The sequence below is a fragment of the Oncorhynchus gorbuscha genome, linkage group LG26 (assembly GCF_021184085.1).
Source record: "Oncorhynchus gorbuscha isolate QuinsamMale2020 ecotype Even-year linkage group LG26, OgorEven_v1.0, whole genome shotgun sequence".
NCBI lineage: Eukaryota > Metazoa > Chordata > Actinopteri > Salmoniformes > Salmonidae > Oncorhynchus > Oncorhynchus gorbuscha.
The window spans coordinates 20,033,640-20,060,663 of record NC_060198.1 but is presented as its reverse complement, the minus strand read 5'-3'; the positions used below and the strand labels follow the sequence as shown (position 1 = coordinate 20,060,663).

The window sequence follows — 27,024 nt, the reverse complement described above, 5'->3', positions numbered from 1 at the left end:
CAAATGCACTGTATGTTTGTATATACGTGTGTGTGTGTGTGTGTGTGTGTGTGTGTGTGTGTGTGTGTGTGTGTGTGTGTGTGTGTGTGTGTGTGTGTGTGTGTGTGTGTGTGTGTGTGTGTGTGTGTGTGTGTGTGTGTGTGTGTGTGTGTGTGTGTGTGTGTGTGTGTGTGTGTGTGTGTGTGTGTGTGTGTGTGTGAATGTACACTACCATTCAAAAGTTTGGGGTCACTTAGAAATGTCCTTGTTTTTGAAAGAAAAAAAAAATGTTGTCCATTAAAATAACATCAAATTGACCAGAAATACAGTGTAGACATTGTTAATGTTGTAAATGACTATTGTTGCTGGAAACAGCTGATTTTTTAAATTGAATATCTACATAGGATAAGAGCGTCTGCTAAATGACTTAAATGTAAATGTAAATAGGCGTAAAGAGGCCCACTATCAGTAACCATCAGTCCTGTGTTCCAATGTCACATTGTGTTAGCTAATCCAAGTTTATTATATTAAAAGGCTAATTGATCATTAGAAAACCCTTTTGCAATTATGTTAGCACAGCTGAAAACTATTATCCTGATTAAAGAAGCAATAAAACTGGCCTTCTTTAGACTAGTTGAGTATCTGGAGCATCAGCATTTGTGGGTTCGATTACAGGCTCAAAATGTCCAGAACCAAATACTTTCTTCTGAAACTCGTCCGTCTATTCTTGTTCTGTGAAATGAAGGCTATTCCATGCGAGAAATAGCCAAGAAACGGCCAACGCTGTGTACTACTCCCTTCACAGAACTGTGCAAACTGGCGCTAACCAGAATAGAAAGAGGAATGGGAGGACCCAGTGCACAACTGAGCAAGAGGACAAGTACAGTTTGAGAAACAGATGCCTCACAAGTCCTCAACTGGCAGCTTCATTAAATAGTACCCGCAAAACACCAGTCTCAACGTCAACAGTGAAGAGGCGACTCCGGGATGCTGGCCATTGTACAATTTTACATTATAGAATAATAGTGAGACATCAAAACAATGAAATAACACATATGGAATCATGTAGTAACCAAAAAAGTGTAAAATAAATAAAAATATATTTGAGATTATTCAAAGTAGCCATCCTTTGCCTTGATGACAGCTTTGCACATTCTTGGCATTCTCTCAACCAGCTTCATGAGGTTGTCATCTGGAATGCATTTCAATTAACAGGTGTGCCTTGTTAATTTGTGGAATTTCTTTCCTTCTTAATGCGTTTTGAGCTAATCAGTTGTGTTGTGACATGGTAGGGGTGGTATACAGAAGATAGCCCTATTTGGTAAAATACCAAGTCCATATTAAGGCAAGAACAGGTCAAATAAGCAAAGAGAAATGACCGTCCTTCATTACTTTAAGACATGGTCAGTCAATCAACAATATTCAAAGAACTTTGGAAGTTTCTTCAAGTGCAGTCGCAAAAACCATCAAGCGCTGTGATGAAAGTGGCTCTCATGAGGACAGCCACAGGAAAGGAAGACCCAGAGTTACCTCTTCTGCAGAGGATAAGTTCATTAGAGTTACCAGCCTCAGAAATTACAGCCCAAATAAATGCTTTGCAGAGTTCAAATCAAATCAAATTGTATTAGTCACATGCACTGAATACAACCTTACAGTGAAATGCTTACTTACAAGCCCTTAACCAACAATGCAGTTAAGAAAGATACAAAGTAACAAATAATTAAAGAGCAGCACTAAACTAACAAAAGTGAGGCTACATACAGGGGGTACCGGTACAGAGTCAATGTGCAGGGGCACCGGTTAGTCGAGGTAATTGAGGTAATATGTACATGTAGGTAGAGTTATTAAAGTGACTGCATAGATAAAAAACAGAGTAGCAGCAGCGTAAATGTAAATAGAAGCCTCTTGGACCTAGACTTGGTGCTCCGGTACCGGTTGCCATGCGATAGCAAGAGAACAGAGAACAGTCTATGACTAGGGTGGCTGGAATCTTTGACAAGTTTTAGGGCCTTCCTTTGACACCGCCTGGTATGATGTACTGGTGATGTACTGGGCCATATGCACTACCCCTTGTAGTGCCTTGCGGTCGGAGGCCGAGCAGTTGCCATACCAGGCAATGATGCAACCATGATGCTCTCGATGGTGCAGCTGTAGAACCTTTTAAGGATCTGAGGACCCATGCAAAATCTTTTCAGTCTCCTGAGGGGGAATAGGCTTTGTCGTGCCCTCTTCAAGACTATCTTAGTGTGCTTGGACCATGTTAGTTTGTTGGTGATATGGACACGAAGGAACTTGAAACTCTCAACCTGCTCCACTACAGCCTGGTCGATGAGAATGGGGGCGTTGCTCGGTCCTCCTTTTCTGTAGTCCACAATCATCTCCTTTGTCTTGATCACATTGAGGGAGAGGTTGTTGTCCTGGCCAGGTCTCTGACATCCTCTCTATAAGCTGTCTCGTTATTGTCGATGATCAGGCCTACCACTGTTGTGTCATCAGAAAACTTAATGATGGTGTTGGAGTTGTGCCTGGCCATGCAGTCACGAGTGCACAGGGAGTACAGGAGGGGACTGTGCATGCACCCCTGAGGGGCCCCCGTGTTGAGGATCAGCGTGGCAGATGTGTTGTTAACTGCCCTTACCACCTGGGAGCGGCACATCAGGAAGTCCAGGATCCAGTTGCAGAGGGAGGTGTTTAGTCCCAGGGTCCTTAGCTTAGTGATGAGTTTTGAGGGCACTATGGTGTTGAACGCTGAGCTGTTGTCAATGAATAGCAATCTCACATAGGTGTTCCTTTTGTCCAGGTGTGAAAGGACAGTGTGGATTGAAAGAGAGATTGCATCATCTGTGGATCTGCTGTGGCGATATGCAAATTGGAGTGGGTCTAGGGTTTCTGGGATAATAGTGTTGATGTGAGCTATGCCCAGCCTTTCAAAGTACTTCATCGCTACAGACGTGAGTGCTATGGGTCGGTAGACATTTAGGCAGGTTACCTTAGTGTTAATGGGCACAGGAACTATGGTGGTCTGCTTGAAACATGTTGGTATTATTGACTCAGACAGAGAGAGGTTGAAAATGTCAGTGTAGACGCTTGTCAGTTGGTCAGCGCATAACATAACCTGGTAATCCGTCTGGTAATCCGTCTGGCTGCTATTCTATCCTGCCGATACAGTGTGTAACGTGTAACCCCACAGCTGTATGTTATTCATGTCATCATTCAGCCACAACTCGCGATATCTCCATCTTTTTCTCCTGCGAATGACGGGGATGAGGGCCTCGCCGGGTGTCTCTCGTCCGACTCATTAAAGAAAAATGAGTTTTCTAGTTCAAAGTGAGTAATCACTGTGCAGAAGCTCTTTTCGGTCATAAGAGACAGTAGTAGCAACATTATGTACAAAATAAGTTACAAACAATGCGAAAAAAACAACAAAATAGCACGGTTGGTTAAGAGCCCATAAAAAGGCAGCCATCCCCTCCTGCACCATTACTTAGTAACAGACATCTCAATATCAACTGTTCAGAGGAGACTGCGTGAATCAAGCCTCCGTGGTCAAATAGCTGCAAAGACACCACTACTAAAGGAAACCAATAAGAAGAAGAGACTTGCTTGGGCTAAGAAAAATTAGCAATGGACATTAGACTGGTGGAAATCTGTCCTCTAACCACCATGTCTTTGTGAGACACAGATTAGGTGAACGGATGATCTCCGCATGTGTAGTTCCCACAGTGAAGCATGAAGGAGGTGTGATGGTACTTTGCTGGTTACACTGTCTGTGATTTATTTAGAATTCAAGGAACACTTAATCAGCATGGCTACCACAGCATTCTGCAGCGATACGCCATCCCATCTGTTTTGCACTTAGTGGGACTATTATTTGTTTTTCAACAGGACAATTACCCAAAGCACACCTCCAGGCTGTGTAAGGGCTATTTGACCACGAAGGAGAGTGATGGTGCTGCATCAGATGACCTGGCCTTCACAATCACCGACCTCAACCCAATTGAGATGGTTTGGGATGAGTTGGACCGCAGAGTGAAGGAAAAGCAGCCAACAAGTGCTCAGCATATGTGGAAACTCCTTTAAGACTGTTGAAAAAAACATTCCAGGTGACTACCTCATGCAGCTGGTTGAGAGAATGCCAAGAGTGTGCAAAGCTGTCATCAAGGCAAAGTGTGGCTACTTTGAAAAATCTAAAATATATATACTTTTTTGGTTACTCCATGATGTGTTATTTCATAGTTTTTATGTCTTCACTATTATTCTACAATGTAGAAAATAGTAAAAATAGAAGAAAACCCATTGAATGAGTCAGTGTGTCCAAACTTGTGACTCGTACTCTATATTGGAAAATTAAAGCAGCAATTGGTCTCACTGAGGATCTGAGATTCTGAGGTTGATTCAAGTTCTTATTTTACAGTGGTGGAACCCTCTACATGTGATATATGTCACATTAACGAGTTGAAATGTAACCAGGCTTTGAGGCTAGGAGAAACTGGGGTAGTGAAACTATGCTGTGTGAGGTCTGCCGAACCAGGTGCTTTCATATGGAACTGGATCATCTATTTTTACCATTTACCATTTTACCATTTACCGGCTCATTAAGTAGTCTCAGGTATTCAGTGCATCAATAAAAAGATCAGTCCAAGTAATAAGGCATAGTAGATTAGAGTATACACAAATTACTACGCTAATGAGCTAATATGGTACACCTGGACATTGGTTGCTATGGCAATGAGTTCCCACAAATCTAGTACCATGCAGTGGCCCTAACACTCAGTGTGTTTGATCGTCCGTGGCACACATTAAGTGTGACTCCTAAATCTAAATTAAACGCAGAGCTAGCTGACAAGCCACTTAGCTCATGTCTGGGGCTTTGTCCAGGCTGGCTTGCACACAGTCATTCCAAAGAGTGTAATCGCTGAGCCCTGAAGGCACAAACTCTCACTACTTCTCAACTCCAAATGTTGCCTGATGGGGAGTGATCACCATTAGGGCTTGCTGTCAAGCACAGGGTCTCTCTTTGGTGACACTTGGATAAGGCAGCAAGCTGGGCTTTAGCTGCAGGTAGCTAACTGTCAGAGTGAGGAGTGTGTGTGTGCGTATGTGCAAGGGTTGGAATTATATGTTGCCTTGAGCTTTTGTTCTAGATCATTGAAACCGAATGTGTCTGCTGGTTGCGTAAGACAATATGAGTCCAAAACACCCCATGTGATCGTATATTCCCTAGGATCCTGTGTTAGGCTTGAACCATCGCACTGCACACTGCCCTATCCCATCTGGACAAGAGGAACATCTATGTAAGAATGCTGTTCATTGACTATAGCTCAGCCTTCAACACCATAGTATCCTCCAAGCTCATCATTAAGCTTGGGGCCCTGCGCCTGAACCCAGCCCTATGCAACTGGGTCCCTGTGCAACTGGGTCCTTCGCTGAACCTCAACACAGGGGCCCCACAAGGGTGTCTGCTCAGCCCCCTCCTGTACTCCCTGTTCACCCATGACTGCTTGGCCACACACGCCTCCAACTCAATCATCACGTTTGCAGAAGACACAACAGTAGTAGGTCTGATTACCAACAATGACGATACGGCCAACAGGGAGGTGAGGGTCCTGGTGGAGTGATACCAGGACAATAACCTCAGCATGAAGGTGCTGATCATGGACTTCAGGAAACAGCAGAGGGAGCACGCCCCTATCCACATCGACGGGACCGCAATGGAGAAGGTGAAAAGCTTCAAGTTCCTCTGCGTATACTTCACTGACAATCTGAAATGGTCCACCCACACAGACAGTGTGGTGAATTAGGCGCAACAGCACCTCTTCAATCTCGGGAGGCTGAAGAAATGTGGCTTTTACAGATGCACAATTTAGAGCATCCTGTCGGTCTGTATTGCCACCCACAACCACAGGGCTCTCCAGAGGGTGGTGCGGTCTGCCCAACGCATCACTGGGGGCACACTGCCTGCCCTCCAGGATACCTACAGCACGAGATGTCACAGGAAGGCCCCAACCGAGCCAGGGGCTGTTCACCCCACTATCATCCAGAAGGCGAGGTCAGTACAGGTGCATCAAACCTGGGACCAAGAGACTGAAAAACAAGGCTCAAGGCTACCTGACTGTTAAATAGCCATCACTAGCCAAGCACCACCCGGTGACTCAACCCCGCACCTTAGAAGCTGTAGCCCTATATACATAGACGTGGAATCACTGGTCACTTTATTAACGGAACACTAGTCACTTTTTAAAAAATTACATACTGCTTTGATCAGTTCATATGTATGTACTGTTTTCTATTCTACTGTATTTTAGTCAATGCCACTCCGACATTGCTCGTCCTAATATTTATATACACTGCTCAAAAAAATAAAGGGAACACTTAAACAACACAATGTAACTCCAAGTCAATCACACTTCTGTGAAATCAAACTGTCCACTTAGGAAGCAACACTGATTGACAATAAATGTCACATGCTGTTGTGCAAATGGAATAGACAACAGGTGGAAATTATAGGCAATTAGCAAGACACCCCCAATAAAGGAGTGGTTCTGCAGGTAGTGACTAAAGACCACTTTTCAGTTCCTATGCTTCCTGGCTGATGTTTAGGTCAATTTTGAATGCTGGCGGTGCTTTCACTCTAGTGGTAGCATGAGACGGAGTCTACAACCCACACAAGTGGCTCAGGTAGTGCAGCTCATCCAGGATGGTACATCAATGCGAGCTGTGGCAAGAAGGTTTGCTGTGTCTGTCAGCGTAGTGTCCAGAGCATGGAGGCGCTACCAGGAGACAGGCCAGTACATCAGGAGACGTGGAGGAGGCCGTAGGAGGGCAACAACCCAGCAGCAGGACCGCTACCTCCGCCTTTGTGCAAGGAGGAGCAGGAGGAGCACTGCCAGAGCCCTGCAAAATGACCTCCAGCAGGCCACAAATGTGCATGTGTCTGCTCAAACGGTCAGAAACAGACTCCATAAGGGTGGTATGAGGGCCCGACGTCCACAGGTGGGGGTTGTGCTTACAGCCCAACACCGTGCAGGATGTTTGGCATTTCAAATCAAATCAAATCAAATTTATTTATATAGCCCTTCGTACGTCAGCTGATATCTCAAAGTGCTGTACAGAAACCCAGCCTAAAACCCCAAACAGCAAACAATGCAGGTGTAAAAGCACGGTGGCTAGGAAAAACTCCCTAGAAAGGCCAAAACCTAGGAAGAAACCTAGAGAGGAACCGGGCTATGTGGGGTGGCCAGTCCTCTTCTGGCTGTGCCGGGTAGAGATTATAACAGAACATGACCAAGATGTTCAAATGTTCATAAATGACCAGCATGGTCAAATAATAATAAGGCAGAACAGTTGAAACTGGAGCAGCAGCACAGTCAGGTGGACTGGGGACAGCAAGGAGCCATCATGTCAGGTAGTCCTGGGGCACGGTCCTAGGGCTCAGGTCCTCCGAGAGAGAGAAAGAAAGAGAGAATTAGAGAGAGCATATGTGGGGTGGCCAGTCCTCTTCCGGCTGTGCCGGGTGGAGATTATAACAGAACGTGGCCAAGATGTTCAAATGTTCATAAATGACCAGCATGGTTGAATAATAGTAAGGCAGAACAGTTGAAACTGGAGCAGGAGCATGGCCAGGTGGACTGGGGACAGCAAGGAGTCCTCATGTCAGGTAGTCCTGGGACATGGTCCTAGGGCCCAGGCCAGTTGAAACTGGAGCAGCAGCATGGCCAGGTGGACTGGGGACAGCAAGGAGTCATCATGTCAGGTAGTCCTGGGGCATGGTTCTAGGGCTCAGGTCCTCCGAGAGAGAGAAAGAAAGAGAGAAGGAGAGAATTAGAGAACGCACACTTAGATTTACACAGGACACCGAATAGGACAGGAGAAGTACTCCAGATAAACAAACTGACCCTAGCCCCCCGACACAAACTACTGCAGCATAAATACTGGAGGCTGAGACAGGAGGGGTCAGGAGACACTGTGGCCCCATCCGAGGACACCCCATTTGCCAGAGAACACAAAGATTGGCAAATTTGACACTGGCGCCCTGTACTCTTCACAGATGAAAGAAGGTTCACACTGAGCACATGTGACAGACGTGCCTGCAACATCCTCCAGCATGACCCGTTTGGCGGTGGGTCAGTCATGGTGTGGGGTGGCATTTCTTTGGGGAGCCGCACAGCCCTCCATGTACTCGCCAGAGTTAGTCTGACTGCCATTAGGTACCGAGATGAGATCCTCAGACCCCTTGTGAGACCATATGCTGATGCGGTTGGCCCTGGGTTCCTCCTAATGCAAGACGATGCTAGACCTCATGTGGCTGGAGTGTGTCAGCAGTTCCTGCAAGAGGAAGGCATTGATGCTATGGACTGGCCCGCCCGTTCCCCAGACCTGAATCCAATTGAGCACATCTGGGACATCATGTCTCGCTCCATCCACCAACGCCATGTTGCACCACAGACTGTCCAGGAGTTGGCGGATGCTTTAGTCCAGGTATGGGAGGAGATCCCTCAGGAGACCATCCGCCACCTCATCAGGAGCATGCCCAGGCATTGTAGGGAGGTCATACAGGCACGTGGAGGCCACACTCACTACTGAGCCTCATTTTGACTTGTTTTAAGGACATTACATCAAAGTTGGATCAGCCTGTAGTGTGGTTTTCCACTTTAATTTTGAGTGTGACTCCAAATCCAGACCTACATGGGTTGATACATTTGATTTCCATTGATAATTTTTGTGTGATTTTGTTGTCAGCACATTCAACTATGTAAAGAAAAAAGTATTTAATAAGAATATTTCATTCATTCAGATCTATGATGTGTTATTTTAGTGTTCCCTTTATTTTTTTGAGCAGTGTATTTCTTAATTCCATTATTTTACTTTTAGATTTGCGTGCATTATTGTGACTTGTTAGATACTACTGCACTGTTGGAGCTAGGAACACAAGCTTCTCGCTACACCCGCAATAACATCTGCTAAATATGTATGTGACCAATAGAATTTGATTTGATTTGAACCAGCTACCTTGCGATTTACACCAAAAGTTCCAAACCTCTTGACAATGTCAATAGTGCCTATAGTGGCAGTTGCATGAATCAAAATCTCCATTGAATCTTCTTTTTAGGGGTAGGCAGGATGTCAGTCAACCTACCTAAAGGGTCCCCTGTCATCCTGTACCGGCCCTGGGTGCCAAGCGCCAGAACAAAAATTCTACTTGGCATTTTTCAACTGACTTCAAATGGCTGACAACTCAGTATAAACTGGCACTAGGATTTTATCAGGGGGTCATATGGGCTCATAAAATGTATTTCAATGCACTACATTGGCATCATTATGCTGATACATAATACCCATGGTCTTTAGCCAAGTCTCCCTGATTTAGCTCATATTTCTTTTCAGAATGGGATGAGTCCTGTACTCCCCTCCCCTTGGGCACATCTTAGAAGTGACAGCTCCCACTGAGCGAGCAATGAGTCAAAGAAGGGAAAATGTGTACTATGACAAAATAATCAGTTTACTATTCACATGCAAAGCAATTGGTTGACATTTTGAAAAGGCAATACCTGGAAGCATCTGCATAACATTTCCATAATGTAGTCTATTGGGCACAACACTGAGGATGAAAAAAGTCACCATTACTGGCCCAAAACAGAACATGACTTCAATTTGAAATTATTAGTATTAACTAACTCTCAGCTTACTCTCACCCCGCCCCATACCCCTTTAAAATTCTACCCAAAAACTATATTTTGGTATTTGTTTCATTAATCTATTGTTGACATAGTCCTGAAAAGTTTTGCTTGTCAGCCATCAGGTTTTTTAGATATGTAACCTAACTACAGAAATCATCCCCGTATGATGCATTTTCCTTTAAATATTTTGTCTTGCCCACTCACCCTATGAATACACAATCCATGTCTCAATTGTCTCTTGGCTTAAAAATCCTTGTTTAACCTGTCTCCACTCCATCTACACTGAAGTGGATTTAGCAAATGATATCAATAAGGGATCATTGCTTTCACCTGGATCACCTGGTCAGTCTGTCATGGAAAGAGCAGGTGTTTCTAAATGTATACTCAGTGTATATAAACAGTACTTAAATGTAAATGTAAATGTTAACAAGCCTTGTGGGAGAGAGAGGAGCAGGAGAGGAGGGTTGGTGTGCGTATGGGGACACAGAAGGGTATGACACGGCTGGCTGCACTGAGACAAGACCCCTGTGACAGCCAGGAACATCTTGTCACACCGCCACAGAGACTGTCGTGTCATAAGCTCTAGACACCGCCAAAATGCAACGTGGGTGAGTGGACCTCCGTGTTTTACGGCACCAGTTTGCACAATTATGACTGCTCTTGTTGGGGCTAAGATTAGCAGAATAGTGACTAATGCATTTGTCAAGACCTAAACAAGCACACATATTCAAATACACATACAGAAAATACAGTACATACTCCCTCACAAAAAGACCAAGACACAAATGAAATCCAACCCATAACACACACACACACACACACACACAGGCAACTCAACTGGCAACATATTGCATGACTAAGCTTCTGTCCAGCTTCCAGGCTGTGGGTGGCAGACTGTCTTCCCACAACTGAGGAAAAGCAGCATGACCCCCAAGCGCCCCCATCACTCTCGCCTCCCTTATCATCTGCCACCCTGCATCACTGTCACCCCTGGGCAGAGCCAGTCTCTCCCCGAGGTGCTAAGCAAACCTCTTTATACTCCCCCTCACCTGCAACACCAACACAACAATGCTGCATATATGTGTTGGGAGAAAAAATCTAAAAACTGCTTCACTTGTGATTTATACCATTATAGCAAAACTGCTTCACTCAAGTTATACCATGTGTCTTATAATTTAACAACATAACATTGCATTGTTGTTTTTTACTCAAATTGATCTCCTGAGCTGGATAACTTTCCCCCATGTTGAAAACAACCTTTACAGAGTACCGTATGTATTAAAAGCTAAATAAGATGAGGTTCTGTTGGTTGGAGTGTGATGCTTCGAACACCAGGATTGTGGTTTTGATTCACAATCAGAAATTGATACCAAGTCACTATGATAGCAAGTCAGTATGGATCATAATGTATGCTAAATGGTCAGCAATGCATTTTGGGATGGAATAGTAGTTGAAAGGTGCAGATCACGCTTGCTTCATTATTCCGCAACTGTGATATTTCACAGGAATGTTGAAGTTTACTGGTCTGTCCATAGTCATGTTAAACAAACTTCTTTATACTGGCAAACTTCGAGCAAGACGCTAGCACGCAAATTGATGATGCCTGCCACAGTTGGTCCAGTCCTATCACATTTTATGTCTATTTCCAGGTAGATAATGAAAGTCTCAACTTGACCTAAAAAGACAAAACAGAACTCTTTTTCCTTTATGCAATCCATCATATTTCCCAATCTTGAGGCCTGCGTTACAATTGAGAATGCAATTTGTTCCACAATAGGACCGGGACAAAACTGTGTCAATCGCATCTCCAGTAGAAGGAATAACCATGGGCACACGATGAATCACTCAGTTGCCAGCTCAAAATGGATGAAAGCATTTGAAAATCCTCTTTAGATATGTACAATCTTCACAGCACAAAATTAAACAAATTGGCATACTCATAATAAACCTTAAGCACCATGTGAAATTCGCAACCTTTGTCTTTTCGGAACCATCACAACCATCACAATGAACCATCACAATGTTCATAAATGCTTCAATCAAGCATTTTTCTGTAATAACTTAATTGTAAATTTAGCTGTGATTGAGTTGTATAGTAAGTACATTAAACAGCATGCTATCTTCTACTGAATTCATCAAGGATTCAGAGACATACTGGCCTGTTAACAATACCTCTCCTTGAAGAAGCAGTGGACACATCTGGTATGGTATTTCTTAATGAAATTCTGTTTTTCATAAAGATAACACGGCAGTCAGAGGAGGCTGGTGGGCGGAGATATAATTGTAATGACTGGAATGGAATCGGTGACAAGGTATCAAACATGGTTTTGATAAAGTTCAATGTGTTCCATTCCAGCCGTTACAGCCTACCAGCCTCCTTTGATGACAGTGTGAAATTTCATGGGTAGGGCTCTTACTCACATCCGATCATCATCATTGCCACGGCGAAGAGCTTTTCTCCGTCGGTGGTGGGGGCGATGTTGCCGAAGCCGATGCTGGTCAGGCTGGTCATAGTGAAGTACAGGGAAGTGATGTAGACCGAGTCCTTGCTTGGCCCGCCCTCCCACCTACCGGAGCCACTGGCGTTGAAGCGGTACGGCGTCCCCACCGATTCGCTCAATATGTAGAGCCAGCTGTCCATCCTCACACTGTTGGTGTTCTCGTCGATGACCTCGTAGTCGCCGATGCTGTACCAGATGCAAGCCAACCAGTGGGCGGCCAGGCCAAAGACGCACACCAGCAGGACCAGGACAGCGGCCCCGTACTCAATATAGTGGTCCAGTTTACGGGCCACCCGGCCCAAGCGAAGCAGACGGACTACTTTGAGGGAGCTGAAGAGACTGCTGATGCCCTGATGTGTAGAAAATAATAGGGGAATGGTTAGGCTTAGAGAGAGAATGAAAAGTAATTTTAATTTTAATTTTTTTAATTTAACCTTTATTTAACTACGCATGTCAGTTAAGAACAAATTCTTATTTACATTGACGTCCTACACCGGCCAAACCTGGACGATGCTGGGCCAAATGTGTGCCGCCTTATGGGACTCCCAATCATGGCCTGTTGAGATACAGCCTGGAATCAAACCACGGTCGAACCAGGGTGTCTGTAGTGACGCCTCAAGCACTGAGATGCAGTACCTTAGACCGCTGCGCCTCTCGGGAGCCCATTATCCATTGTTCTAACTATTTTAATAACTGTTCATTCATTGATTAAAGATAAACTGGAAGGGTCTCAACAGTGAACCCTGTGGAACTCCACTCCCTAAAACACTGTACAGTATATTCTGCATATGGATTTGGTACCATGATGCAGTTCCCTGTTGTGTTGGTGATAATGAATACAATGCCATTAGCAATAAAATAAAATAATAGGGTATGCTTTACAACATGCTACTTCTACAAAACATCACTTTGCTACAGAAGCTGGTTTAGTGAAGAATTCCACACTGCCGTGTGACAGAATAACAGTTATTTGAGTCCTGGACCGACCTTTGGAAAGTACAGTATTGGAATTAATTTAGCCCGGGGTTACTTTTGTTTTCATCGATGGGCACGGAGCAGGCACCCAAAATTAATGTTCCAGGATCTTACTCCGATAATGGTATGTGAAAGAGTACTAGGGAGGACGGGTTTCTGATTCATTTGGAGATGACACATTTAATTCCAGCATTTGAATGAGTCACTCGTATGTGGCTTTATCAAAAATCCCATTATCCTCTTTTGCTTGCTCAATTTGAATCAAGCTCTTGGTGTCTTCAAACGTCAAAATGTGATGTGAAATCAACGACTCATCAAATCTAGACTCCCTAAAACATTTAAGACAGCGTGGCATACTGTACAGAGAGGCTGAGATGTACCAGGCGCTTCCCGAAAGGGTGAATCTACATTTAGTACTGAAGGCAAGCACATAATGCAGTGCGGTTTATGTAATCTCACTAGCCTCTGCTCGCATCCGCCTCCACGACGTGTGTGAACCAACTGCATCAAGCTATTTTCAGTTCACCAGGGACACATTCATAATGCAATTACTTTCAACTACAAAACGCTGAAATGTGTCCCTGTGGCAACTTGAATGTCTCACTACAATTGTCATTGAATACAACAAGGTCACTGTGCTGAAAGCCTTTGCTTCAGAGGAGCAGAATGGATGCTAGCTGCACGATGCTTGTATCTGAAGCACAGCACCGAATGAAAAGGAAGGATAACCTGCGTTGACAAGTGCAGCAAAGGCACACGCAGCGCCCACAGGCTTTGTGGGAGCTCACTGTGGGGGTGCTATAATCTTTCGCCACACCACAATTCGTGCAACAACAGAACAGCACATAACACTGGAGAGGTGGCCAGGAAATATGGTGGTTTCTGCACTTTTGTTTTGGTTCTAAGTTACAATGCCCAAAGGGCAAAAGCAGTGTTTTGACTTGTTAATTAAGCTATAATTGGCTAACAATGTTAGTTGTTTGACCCTTGAAGCGTGTGTTTATTCATTCTTTAAATGTAATATTGACCTTTATCTGTGCCTTCTGTAGTACAGATCATTTTACTCTGATAATACTGTACTTGGGCGTAGGTTAGAATGGTATCACTTGCAGCATCTGTTGATTACTTTAAGGTTATCAAGACTAGCGTGTGGATCAAGACGATCTGGACCATCCTACAAAGGCCTGTGTGCCAAGTTTGATTACAGTGTTGTATACTACAGAATGTCTCGAAGAGGCATCAGAAAAATGTGCTGTTTTACCAGCCTCCAATTCCTGTGTTCTTTTTAATATGTTAGATGGATCTTGTCTGACTTTTTAGCCTCTATTCACAGTATTCCCTAGCGACCATTAGGCAACTGCAGGGGATGACATTTCTACTGCTGAGAAGTCCAGTCGTTGTCTATTACGCTATAATGATGTGGCGAGCTTTCCAAGAGTCAACGATGTGGTAAGCTTTCCAGATCCATAAACAATATGTGTGTCTGTGTGTGTGTCTATTTGTGTGTCTGTCTGTGTGTCTTTTATTCATATCCATCCATCCACAAACACACAGACCCCAGTTAGCAAACAAACCACTGACCTCATCAACGTTCTCAAAGGCGTTGATGACGTCGTACGGCAGGCAGGAGAGCAGGTCGATGACGAACCACGTCTTGACGTAGTTCATCCGGATCAGCTTGGGGTCCGAGATGACCTCTCCGGCTGGCCCCACAAACGTGGTATGGAAGTTGAGCACGATGTCCACCAGAAAGATGACGTCCACGATGCTGTCCACCACCAGCCAGGTGACGTTGTTCTGCTTGGTCTGGAGGATTAGAGTAGAGAATCTTTGTTACTTAAGTAGTAGAGTAGAGAATCTTTATTACTTAAGTAGTAGAGTAGAGAATCTTTATTACTTAAGGAGTTGAGTAGAGAATGAATATAAGTTATCCCTGAGTGGCAAATTACTTTACAGCTGGTACATAGTCAATAAAAGTACACACAAACAAAATAAAAATCCCCCCAAAACAACTTGCTATGGTTCGGTTTGGGGTTTAGAGTAAGGGTTAAGGTTAGGATTAGTGGGTAGTTGAAGAGAGTTTAGACCTTGAATGAGACGTTGTAGGGCACCATGATGGCTGTGTAGAAGGTCAGGATGAGGATGACCCAGTCCCAGGTGGTCTTGAAGGCGCAGTAGTGGAGGATGATGTGGGGAGGAGTTTTAGGCGTCTCCTGCTTGTACTGCGGGAGGATGTCTGAGCCCAGCTGGAGAACCTAAGTTTTTGGTTAAGAAACAGTTGGTAACAAGTCATTAATGAGTCAGTGTTTTGGCAGCTAGCTACCTTGAATAAGCCTGGTGGAACCAGTGTGTCATCTGTTTCTCCTGCTATTCACCATTTCAGGTGTGCATTTTTTACCTAGTGTACATAAAAATATGACAACATTTTAGTTTGTTATGACAGGGTCTCTTATTGTATGTTAGCGATAACTTTGACATAACACTCATAATATAAAATAGTAAGTCATGACAATATAATGACCACATTCTGTAGTCTTTTGGACCGCACAAAGACAGTTCAGTGTTGCCTTGATTTCATCTCTCAGTATCTCTTGGATAGTGTGACATAACTCTCTATCCCAATCAATATAACATACAAAAAGTGGAATTCCTCTCTCCCTTAACATATATTGTAAATAAATTCATGTAACTTTCCAGGATCAACAAATAAACAAACTGTAGCCATTTTGTTTTATCTAAGCTACAGTAGCAAGCTCATCTTCCCATTAGTAAACAGAGCACCTTATCTGACCATCTAAACACAATTAGGTTTTCCACCATTTTTCAAGAAACAGGATGTTGCTAGAAGATGGTAGTGGTAAGACATCTTGGACTAGTCCCAGAAGATGATCTGCCCAAACAATCAGTCCCCTTGGGATATCAGAGGACTCAACTTTATTTCCAGCCTAGGGATTTTCAGAGGACTAAGGACTATTCAATCAAACCAGTATTGTTGTATTGTATATACACTGTAGACTGTAGCATAGACGGCTGCATTATTCAGAGTAAAAAAAAGTGTAAGTGTGCCAATAATAATCAAGTCCATAAACAAGTCAAACATTGCTGAAGCAGATTTAATTGAATCCTGCTCCTGCTGACATCTCTGCCCTTTTACGCACTGATTATAAGTGAGTGCACTGGTTATAAGTCACTCTGGATGAGAGAGTCTGCTAAATGTACATTTAGGTTACACATCTCCACAGCAAAGGTCATAGGTCAGAGTTCCCCGACGGGACAAATTCTTTGTCAAATACAATATCTGTTTCGGCTTCTTGCGGTCAAATGCGTACAAATGCATTCCTGCCCCCCGACCATGCGCTCAAGTCCACTGCTGAATGTAATTGGGGACTTCTGCCATAAGGATTTATGGTCAGGAAAATATATAGAGTGATCATTGATATTAGAGTTGTCTGTCTGCACAGTTACAGCTGCCCATTTGGCCAAGGGCTTGTGGTCTACTGCTTTGGGAATGGAAAGACACACTTCATTTAGCTCAGAAGTAGTGAGCGAGTATGGGGACAGGATTAGGCATTTCATTTGAAGCTAAACAGAAGTGGGCTTGGAAATATGAGATGGGTGCTCCTTCCAGAAACACTTAGGCAGATGAGTGCTTATCAACTGGGACAGCAGCACACACTCTACCTCAGCCAGACGAGAGTGCTTGTGGACGTTCTCGCCCTTGTGGACGGTGGGCGCCAGCTGCTGCAACACTCCCCGGCTGCTCGTCAGGGCCCGAGTGAGCCGAGCGAATTTACCCCATCCTGAATGACAGAGTCAAAGAAATGTGGAATACCAAATCAACCCATATCCACAATCAAGACTGAATCATGCTGCATTTCAACAAATGTGACACTGAGCTAAATTCAAACTGAATTTTCAAGCTACTACTACGTAGGCATATCTGTAAATCTGAAAAGATTTACTAGGTGTATTCAATATTACGGAAATGATTCATAGCAAATTCGATGGCAAATGGAACTAATACCATATTCTTATACCTATCCATTTCTTTCAGATCTGCATGAACTGCCTAAAAACAATGGCTATCTAGCAGTTGATTTGGAATTCTGAGAAAGTCCAACAGTACTAGCTCAAATTATCAGACAAAAATGTAAGTTGTAAGATGAAATGATGCACTGTGTTCTCTCTCAATAATGTCAGCAACCCACATTTGTAGCTGTCTAAAACCAATTGTATCTACTATCCTCAGCTTGATCCTGTCCTCATTAAAACAGAATCTTCCTTAGATTATCTGAAATTCAGGGTCACGCCAACCTTTCACAGAGTCATCCTCAATGGGCTGTTTGAATGCAGTGATGTCACTGAAGGTGCACAGAAACAACACCACCTTGTCCTGCTCATTCCTGATAGGAGCGATCTTAACAAAGAACCACACCGGCATCCCTGTAGGAAACACAAAATCACGTTATGATATCTGTTCATATTCTAATGTATCTCATAAGTAATTGATGTAACAATTGAATTTGATATGATTCAATCAACAGAGAGCAAAGAAACACTTACGATTCTTCTTATACATGAGAATTTCGAACGAATTCATCTCATAATTCTCAAAGATCTGTTGCACTTTCTCACCCGTCTCCTTGTCTGTGAGCTCCCCATACATGAAACTGAAAATGGCATTGTTGGTGCTAATTTACATACAAAACAAATAAAACCGGATAATACATTCAGATTCTACCAGAAGTTAGGCAGATGTGACACTGTTCTTGAAACGAATTATCCCAGTTACAAAGGCCTCACGAAAAACATTGTGGCTCATAAACAACATGGTTAAGCCTCTACATAAGCACTGGTCACAGCGAATGTCATGTTGAATTGACATACAGTTGAATTTGGGAGTTTACATACACCTTATCCAAATACATTTAAACTCAGTTTTTCACAATTCCTGACATTTAATCCTTGTAAAAATTCCCTATCTTAGGTCAGATAGGATCACCACTTTATTTTAAGAATGTGAAATGTCAGAATAATAGTGGAGAGAATGATTTATTTCAGCTTTTATTTCTTTCATCACATTCCCAGTGGGTCAGAAGTTTATATACACTCAAATAGTATTTGGTAGCATTGCCTTTAAATTGTCTAACTTGGGTCAAACGTTTCAGGTAGCCTTCCACAAGCTTCCCACAATTAATTTGATTCATTTTGGCCCATTCCTCCTGACAGAGCTGGTGTAACTGAATCAGGTTTGTAGGCCTCCTTGCTCACACATGCTTTTTCAGTTCTGCCCACAAATCTTCTATAGGATTGAGGCAAGGGCTTTGTGATGGCCACTCCAATACCTTGACTTTGTTGTCCTTAAGCCATTTTGCCACAACTTTGGAAGTATGCTTGGGGTCATTGTCCATTTGGAAGACCCATTTGCGACCAAGCTTTAACTTCCTGACCGATGTCTTGAGATGTTGCTTCAATATATCCACATAATTTTCCTACCTCATGATGCCATCTATTTTGTAAAGCACGCCCACAACATGATGCTGCCCCGCCCGTGCTTCACGGTTGGTGTTCTTCGGCTTGCAAGCCTCCCCCTTTTTCCTCCAAACATAACGATGGTCATTATGGCCAAACAGTTCTATTTTTGTTTCATCAGACCAGAGGACATTTCTCCAAAATGTACGATCTTTGTCCCCATGTGCAGTTGTAAACCGTAATCTGACTTTTTTATGGCAGTTTTGGAGCAGTGGCTTCTTCCTTGCTGAGCTGCCTTTCAGGTTATGTCGATATAGGACTCGTTTTACTGTGGATATAGATACGTTTGTACCGGTTTCCTTCAGCATCTTCACAAGGTCCTTTGCTGTTGTTCTGGTATTGAGTTGCACTTTCCGCACCAAAGTACGTTAATCTCTAGGAGACAGAACACATCTCCTTCCTGAGCGGTATGACGGCTGCGTGGTTACATGGTGTTTATACTTGCGTATTATTGTTTGTACAGATGAACGTGGTACTTTCAGGCATTTGGAAATTGCACCCATGGATGAACCAGATTTGTGGAGGTCTACAATTTTTTTCTGACGTCTTGGCTGATTTCTTTTGATTTTCCCATGATGTCAAGCAAAGAGGCACTGAGTTTGAAGGTAGGCCTTGAAATACATCCACAGGTACACCTCCAATTGACTCAAATTATGTCAATTAGCCTATCAGAAGCTTCTATAGCCATGACATCATTTTCTGGAATTTTCCAAGCTGTTTAAAGGCACAGTCAACTTAGTGTATGTAAACTTCTGACCCACTGGAATTGTGATACAGTGATAAGTGAAATAATCTGTCTGTAAACAATTGTTGGGAAAATTACTTGTGTCATGCACAAAGTAAATGTCCTAACTGACTTACCAAAAATATAGTTTTTTAACAAGAAATTTGTGGAGTGGTTGAAAAACGAGTTTTAATGACTCCAACCTAAGTGTATGTAAACTTCCGACTTCAACTGTACGTGTGCTACTTCAGAGGCATATTTGAATTCCTTAGTGCCTATATTGTTTTCTCCCATTCCAAAACACTTGACTGCTGTTGACTGAAATAACCCGAATTTGCATGGAAAAAACATTGTAAACTTATGTCTTATTTGTTATGTAGTAATAATAGGATTACTAATGTATAGAATATACTGTATGTTTATAAACTGTGTCTCGAACCCAGATGAAGTCTATTCCTGGACTAAAAATCACTTATTATATATTTTCCATTGAGTATGACTTTAAATCGGGCAATCTGCAGTTCAAACAATAAAGTGGGCACCCTGCCATTCTTTTTGGTTAACAAGCTGTGGGATGGGGCTGGAGAAATGTTACCACTCTCAAATTCATGGACAGAGCTATGGATACAAGAATTGACCATCCGTGATATTAAAATGATAGTTTTAACCGTGTTTTGAGGCTATAAAGTGTTTGTTTACAATATTCTTTACAAACAAAAGCATAAAACCAGATTTTATTTGGGGTTCTGATGGGGTATGACAGTATCTGTAAGTTATATTCAAGAATCATTGGGTATATATTATAATAATTTAAGTCTAAAAATGGATGTACCAAATGCAGATTGCCCCTTTAAATCCAGGAGTAGGTTTAATCTGGGTCCAGGAAACCAGCCCGATATGTCTATATGTTATTGTAGATATACTGTATTTATACTCTACTGTATAGTATTGCTGTCAGTGAAACAAAATGCTGACCCACAAAATCAGTGGTGCCATAATGCAGTCATAAGTAGCCAAGTGAGTACCTGCAGGTGCTACTCTTCTGCATGACCTCAGCACGGTGGTAACCGGAGAGCTTGCAGAAGCCGTCGTTGCTGTACACAATGGGCCAGTTCACAATCTGGGCATTGCCCAGAACAAAGTTGGTATCTGCCCAGGGAGGGAAAACATAAAACCTGTTCAGAAAGAACTGATAGAAACTACTACAGAACTATTAACTGTCTGTAACTCATTATTTGACTTGGAAGTCATGAAGGTACCTGGATGTAGGACTACATGTCTTCATTTCATGAAATCATTATTGTACTTTTAAAATGAAATTGAAAAACATGGCTCAAATCTATCCAAACCTGTACACATAAGTTATGTGTTCCTCGTATGTAGGATGACAGTTGATGATAGTTTTTTTTATTACGAATAAGTTATAAGTTACACTTTTAAAAAACGATTATAAATACAATTTTTAAAAAATCAAAATTAGTAGTCAGCAAGAAGTTAGAGTTAGGTAAAAACCAAGTATTACTGTAATACTGAGCATTACGGCACATTGTTGTGTAATAACTGTTACCATCTACATCTATCTAGATAAATATCAAACAGCCAAATTAGCGCATTGTAAAATAAAGTTTGAAGCATACTTAATATACTACCATACTTCTAAATATGTACTGCCAACTATAGTATGTGAATGTAGAGTTTATTGGACATGAAATACATGTCAAACTCCACTATAGAAACAGGGGAAAGAAAGCATCTAAAGCTTTGCCATGATGATACAGCATATTGGCAAAGATGTTTTACTTGTTGTGGAAATTGAATCCGAGGCAACTGCAACAAGGTTGAGAGAAGAGGGAAAATGTGACAGTGAAATCAATATGCTGTACACAAAATCCAACACTTTCACTGTTGCCGATTTGACCAATACATCATCTGCCAGTATTATCAGTCAATATTAACCTGATTATTGCATACTTTTTCATTTGCAGAAAGCTACATTGAACCAGTTGAATCTTAAACATTGTTTAAAGAGGTTACGATACAACACCACATATCCCTCTTGTATAGTATCGGAACAGATTCAGGTGCCGATATCCATTGTACCACAACTTTTAACCTGGTAAATGGGGTCTTGCCTGTTTTAGTGCAACCTGACTAACATTATCATTGGCTGGGTCAGTGGTGCCAATCATTATAACATTGTCTATCATTGGCTAGGTTGGCAGTGATGCAGCAGTAGCAGTGACCTCAGAAGGTGCTGTGTTGTGTTTAAACATCAGGCGTCACTTTTAAGACTACATTCATTACAGTGTCATTAAATGGCCCGGTTCTAGGCGATGAGCCAGCACATTTGAAGCAGCTGGGTGTTTTGCCCTTCGACCTTAGCTGCCCCATTCCAAAACTCTCTGAGCAAACTGAGACGGGGACTACTCCATTTGTGAAGTGGTCTTGGCACCATTATACATAACCTATGTGTCTGGTCCTTCTGTAGCTCAGTTGGTAGAGCATGGCGCTTGTAACGCCAGGGTAGTGGGTTCGATCCCCGGGACCACCCATACGTAGAATGTATGCACACATGACTATAAAAGCGTCTGCTAAATGGCATATATTATTATTATATATTATAATGGGGTGGGGGTAGAGAGAGCAGAAGAGGTATTCCTCTCTTGTCTAGCACACTCAGGGGATGTATGTTCCAAGCATTTCAGATCAGGAGTGCTGATCTAGGATCACGTCGCCCGTCATCTTATTCATTGTGATCTAAAAGGCAATAAACACTGATCCTAAATCCGCACTCCTACTCTGATTTATTTTGTATTTATAGTACACTTAATCTCGCTCTTATCTTAAGAAAATATGTATTCTTCATACATATTGACAACACAGACCGACATGAGAATGTCATGAGACCATCACAGACATTGGGTATGTCAAAACATAATGTTTCACAAGACTGGCACAACGCCTTGAAAACATGGGGAGTAGTAGGGAAACTGGAGGGAGTTTATCTACTAGAGTATATCCCACATAGGATAGTATCAGGAATGAAAACTTGGGAAGCAAGTGCAAAGAATATTTGAGGGTGAAGCTATTCACCACAAGTGAGGTCTATGTGATAAAAAGTGGATAAGAAAAATGGGTCGACAGAACACAAACAAGTCTATGGTGGATGATTGGGGTAGAAACATAAAAGGTACATGACACCACTTTAAAACACTGTTAATACCTGTCTGTCTATGTGATAATGTCCAAACTGAAAAGTTAAAAAGAAAAGTGGTTAAAGCAAGAGGCAAAAAACAGTGTCAAAAACAGATAAAGTAATTAACCAAAACAAAAGTTCCCGTTTAGGTGCAGTACAGTTGACTGGTAAGGAATACCAATTGTAGACACAGCTATTTATTCGAGTTGTTCGTTGTAAAGACAACATCAATTAAATGCCATTATTGTTTGAATTGGTGAATCATTCTTTGCATAGCATGCTGGCTGTATAAATGTATAAATCAAATAGGCTAATCAGCAAAAAAAACGTTTTACAATGACTAGTGTCAAATATCGGTTAGTTGTCCTGAGTGTTTTGGTTTGAATTAAATCAATGTTTTTCAATGATTGGACAATAGACTATCATCCACAGTGTTTCTTCCTACAAAATAAAAACGAACACATTCCTACCATTGGATCTTCGGACGATGTTCTCAAGAAAAGTGTTTTGTGGGGCCACAAGTCCTCGACGTCCACCTGCCATTCCGCCTCGTCATTCAACGTCGGTAAAAAGAGAACGCCTTTAGAGTGAAAGGATGCCTGAATTATCCGTATGATGATACAGCTGCTCAAATCTCCACTCGGTTGCTTGCATGGTCCCTGTTCTGCTTAGATATGATGAGTGGAAGAATCCCTCACCTCATGCTGTTCGACCGTTCGTTCCGTGGCTGTGCTCCCCCTGTTGAAGACAGGATGCATGCAGAGAGCGCATCACCTGTCTCTTGTCTCACATCTTTGCACATGAGTACCCCACCCCCACAATTGTGTGAAGGAATACCGAGTAGGTAACTAACAGCCCTGCGTTTAGGCTATGAAGCACAAAAATGGAAAACTGACTGGAAATGCGATTTTTTTTTTGCGCAGTCGATTCCGGGAAAAGAACACAGCTATATTGCACTTCACACTGGTTATTTGTGCGATCTCATCGCTTTTTTAGGCTAATAGGCCACTGAGGGGAATTGGAGGTAGCCCGCCTTCAGAAGTGCAAGGACTAGCATCCCAAGGACGCAACACAGAGAGAGAGAGAGAGAGAGAGAGAGAGAGAGAGAGAGAGAGAGAGAGAGAGAGAGAGAGAGAGAGAGAGAGAGAGAGAGAGAGAGAGACTTTCTAAATGTAATGCGTTAGTTAAATTACTAGTTACATGTCAGGAATTGTAATCAGTGACGTAACTTTTGGATTACCCAAGCTCAGTAACGCAATCTTATTACTTTCAGTTACTCTTGGATTTATTTCCATTTAAAAGGAACCCCCCCCCCAACAAAAACTTATTCTAAAAGTATTTTGGTATTTGTTTCATCAGTCCATTGTTGATATAGTCCCAAAATGTTTTGCATCATGCAAAATGCATGGTACTGGCTGTATATCTCTATATTTTGAAAGTTATATATCTTTAAAACTTGATTGCTGACATGCAAAACATTTTGGGACTATATCAACAATGGACTGATGAAACAAATAACAAAATAGTTTTAGAAGAAGACAAAAAGGATCCATCAATCGCATTTGGTGTGTCATCATAATGGTCGCTGACTTGTGGTCAGACTTGCTCATGTGGAACAAGTTTAAAAACTTTTTTCAAAATGGCCTTAAATGTAGTTGAGACAACAAAGGTGTAAATTTCAACTGTAAATTTCGGTGTTCCTCAAGGTTCCGTTTTAGGACCACTATTGTTTTCACTATATATTTTACCTCTTGGGGATGTCATTCGAAATGTTCACTGCTATGCGGATGACACACAGCTGTACATTTCAATGAAACATGGTGAAGCCCCAAAATTGCCCTCGCTAGAAGCATGTGTTTCAGACATAAGGAAGTGGATGGCTGCAAACTTTCTACTTTTAAAATCGGACAAAACAGAGATGCTTGTTCTAGGTCCCAAGAAACAAAGAGGTCTTCTTTTGAATCTGACAATTAATCTTAATGGTTGTACAGCCGTCTCAAATAAAACTGAAGGACCTCGGCGTTACTCTGGACTCTGATCTCTCTTTTGAAGAACATATCAAGACTGTTTCAAGGACAGCTTTTCAATCTACGTAACATTGCAAAAATCAGAAACTTTCTGTCCAAAAATGACGCAGAAAAATTAATCCATGCTTTTGTCACTTCTAGGTTAGACTAACGCAATGCTCTATTTTCCGGCAACCCGGATAAAGAACTAAATAAACTTCAGTTAGTGCTAAATACGGCTGCTAGAATCCTGACTAGAACCAAAAAAATATATATTACTCCAGTGCTAACCTCCCTACACTGGCTTCCTGTCAAGGCAAGGGCTGATTTCAAGGTTTTACTGCTAACCTACAAAGCATTACATGGGCTTGCTCCTACCTATCTCTCTGATTTGGTCCTGCCGTACATACCCACAGGTATGCTACGGTCACAAGACGCAGGCCTCCCTAGAATGTCTAAGCAAACAGCTGGAGGCAGGGCTTTCTCCTATAGAGCTCAATTTTTATGGAATGGTCTGCCTACTTATGTGAGAGACGCAAACTCGGTCTCAACCTTTAAGTCTTTACTGAAGACTCATCTGTTCAGTGGGTGATTGATATGATTGAGTGTAGTCTGGCCCAGGAGTGTGAAGGTGAACGGAAAGGCTCTGGAGCAACGAACCGCCCTTGCTGTCTCTGCCAGGCCGGTTCCCCTCTTTCCACTGGGATTCTCTGCCTCTAACCCTATTACAGGGGCTGAGTCACTGGCTTACTAGGGCTCTTTCATACCGTCCCTAGGAGGGGTGCATCACTTGAGTGGGTTGAGTCACTGATGTGATCTTCCTGTCTGGGTTGGCGCCCCCTTTTGGGTTGTGCCGTGGTGGAGATCTTTGAGGGCTATACTCGGCCTTGTCTCAGGATGGTAAGTTCGTGGTTGAGGATATCCCTCTAGTGGTGTGGGGGCTGTGCTTTGGCAAAGTGGGTGGGGTTATATCCTTCCTGTTTGGCCCTGTCCGGGGATGTCATCGGATGGGGCCACAGTGTCTCCTGACCCCTCCTGTCTCAGCCTCCAATATGTATGCCTCAGTAGTTTGTGTCGGGGGCTAGGGTCAGTTTGTTATATCTGGAGTACTTCTCCTGTCCTATCCGGTGTCCTGTGTGAATTTAAGTATGCTCTCTCTAAATTTCTCTTTCTCTCTTTCTTTCTCGGAGGACCTGAGCCCTCGGACCATGCCTCAGGACTACCTGACATGATGACTCCTTGCTGTCCCCAGTCCACCTGGCCGTGCTGCTGCTCCAGTTTCAACTGTTCTGCCTGTGATTATTATTATTTGACCATGCTGGTCATTTATGAACATTTGAACATCTTGGCCATGTTCTGTTATAATCTCCACCCGGCACAGCCAGAAGAGGACTGGCCACCCCACATAGCCTGGTTCCTCTCTAGGTTTCTTCCTAGGTTTTGGCCTTTCTAGGGAGTTTTTCCTAGCCACCGTGCTTCTACACCTGCATTGCTTGCTGTTTGGGGTTTTAGGCTGGGTTTCTGTACAGCACTTTGAGATATCAGCTGATGTACGAAGGGCTATATAAATACATTTGATTTGAAAGGTGTCAGTGTCCCCCCCCACAAACATCCTTTCTGAATTTAAAAGTAATTTCTGAATTTAGAAGTAATCATCTAGTTTTTTAAAGAGCATTTGTAATCTGATTACAATATTTTTTGTTCAGTTAGTTGCAGATAGTAATAGTGGGTTCCCCGAGTTCAATATGGCACCAATGATTAACTCATTCTATAGGGCTTATTCAGATTGAAGAGAGTTGTAAGCATAGGTGTCATGTTTTGTCTTATATTGTGTCATGCAGGTGAATGAGGACCCAAAAGCGACTTGGCGAAAACAGAGTCTTTAATCCAGTAAAGTAAATCTACAATCATAAGACATAATTCCACTCGTAATGACGAGAACAGACTGGAGACTCGATCAAGAACTGCAGGTTGCCTCGGGAAGGCACTTGAACGTAGCAGACTCAGACACCTGCTCACCACGCAGCATCTGAGGGAAACACGACACGACAGGGCGATACACAGACACAGCACGGTGAACAATAGACAAGGATCCGACAGGGCAGAAACGGAAAACAAGGGGAGAAATAGGGACTCTAATCAGGGAAAAAGATAGGGAACAGGTGTGGGAAGACTAAATGATTGATTAGGGGAATAGGAACAGCTGGGAGCAGGAACGGAACGATAGAGAGAAGAGAGAGCGGAAGAGAGAGAGAAAAAGGGGAACGAACCTAAAAAGACCAGCAGGGGGAAAACGAACAGAGGGAAAAGCAAAATGACAAGACAATCTAAGACAAAACATGACATATTGTCTTGTCATTTTGCTTTCCCTTCTGTTCGTTTTCCCCCTGCTGGTCTTTTTAGGTTCGTTCCCTTTTTTCTCTCTCCCTCCCTC

General features: G+C 42.8%; 1 protein-coding gene across 4 annotated transcripts in view; it reads right to left on the bottom strand.

Annotated features, from left to right (window-relative positions):
• Window positions 1-23,535, bottom strand: part of LOC124015548 (potassium voltage-gated channel subfamily H member 1-like) — a 66,379-nt gene extending 42,844 nt beyond the window's left edge. For 3 of the 4 annotated variants that reach the window (XR_006835180.1, XM_046330832.1, XM_046330833.1), the window contains exons 1-8: window positions 23,055-23,535; window positions 20,414-20,537; window positions 17,696-17,802; window positions 17,447-17,575; window positions 16,814-16,932; window positions 15,220-15,387; window positions 14,714-14,938; window positions 12,078-12,507 (exon numbers count right to left, since the gene is read on the bottom strand). Coding sequence is in view for 3 of the 4 variants with exons in the window: in XM_046330832.1 (XP_046186788.1) it covers window positions 12,078-12,507; window positions 14,714-14,938; window positions 15,220-15,387; window positions 16,814-16,932; window positions 17,447-17,575; window positions 17,696-17,802; window positions 20,414-20,537; window positions 23,055-23,127 (1,375 nt within the window). In the remaining variant the exon portion in view is untranslated. The remainder of the gene's footprint in view (window positions 1-12,077; window positions 12,508-14,713; window positions 14,939-15,219; window positions 15,388-16,813; window positions 16,933-17,446; window positions 17,576-17,695; window positions 17,803-20,413; window positions 20,538-23,054) is intronic. The other variant, XM_046330831.1, reaches the window with a different exon arrangement.
• Window positions 23,536-27,024: the final 3,489 nt, after the last annotated feature.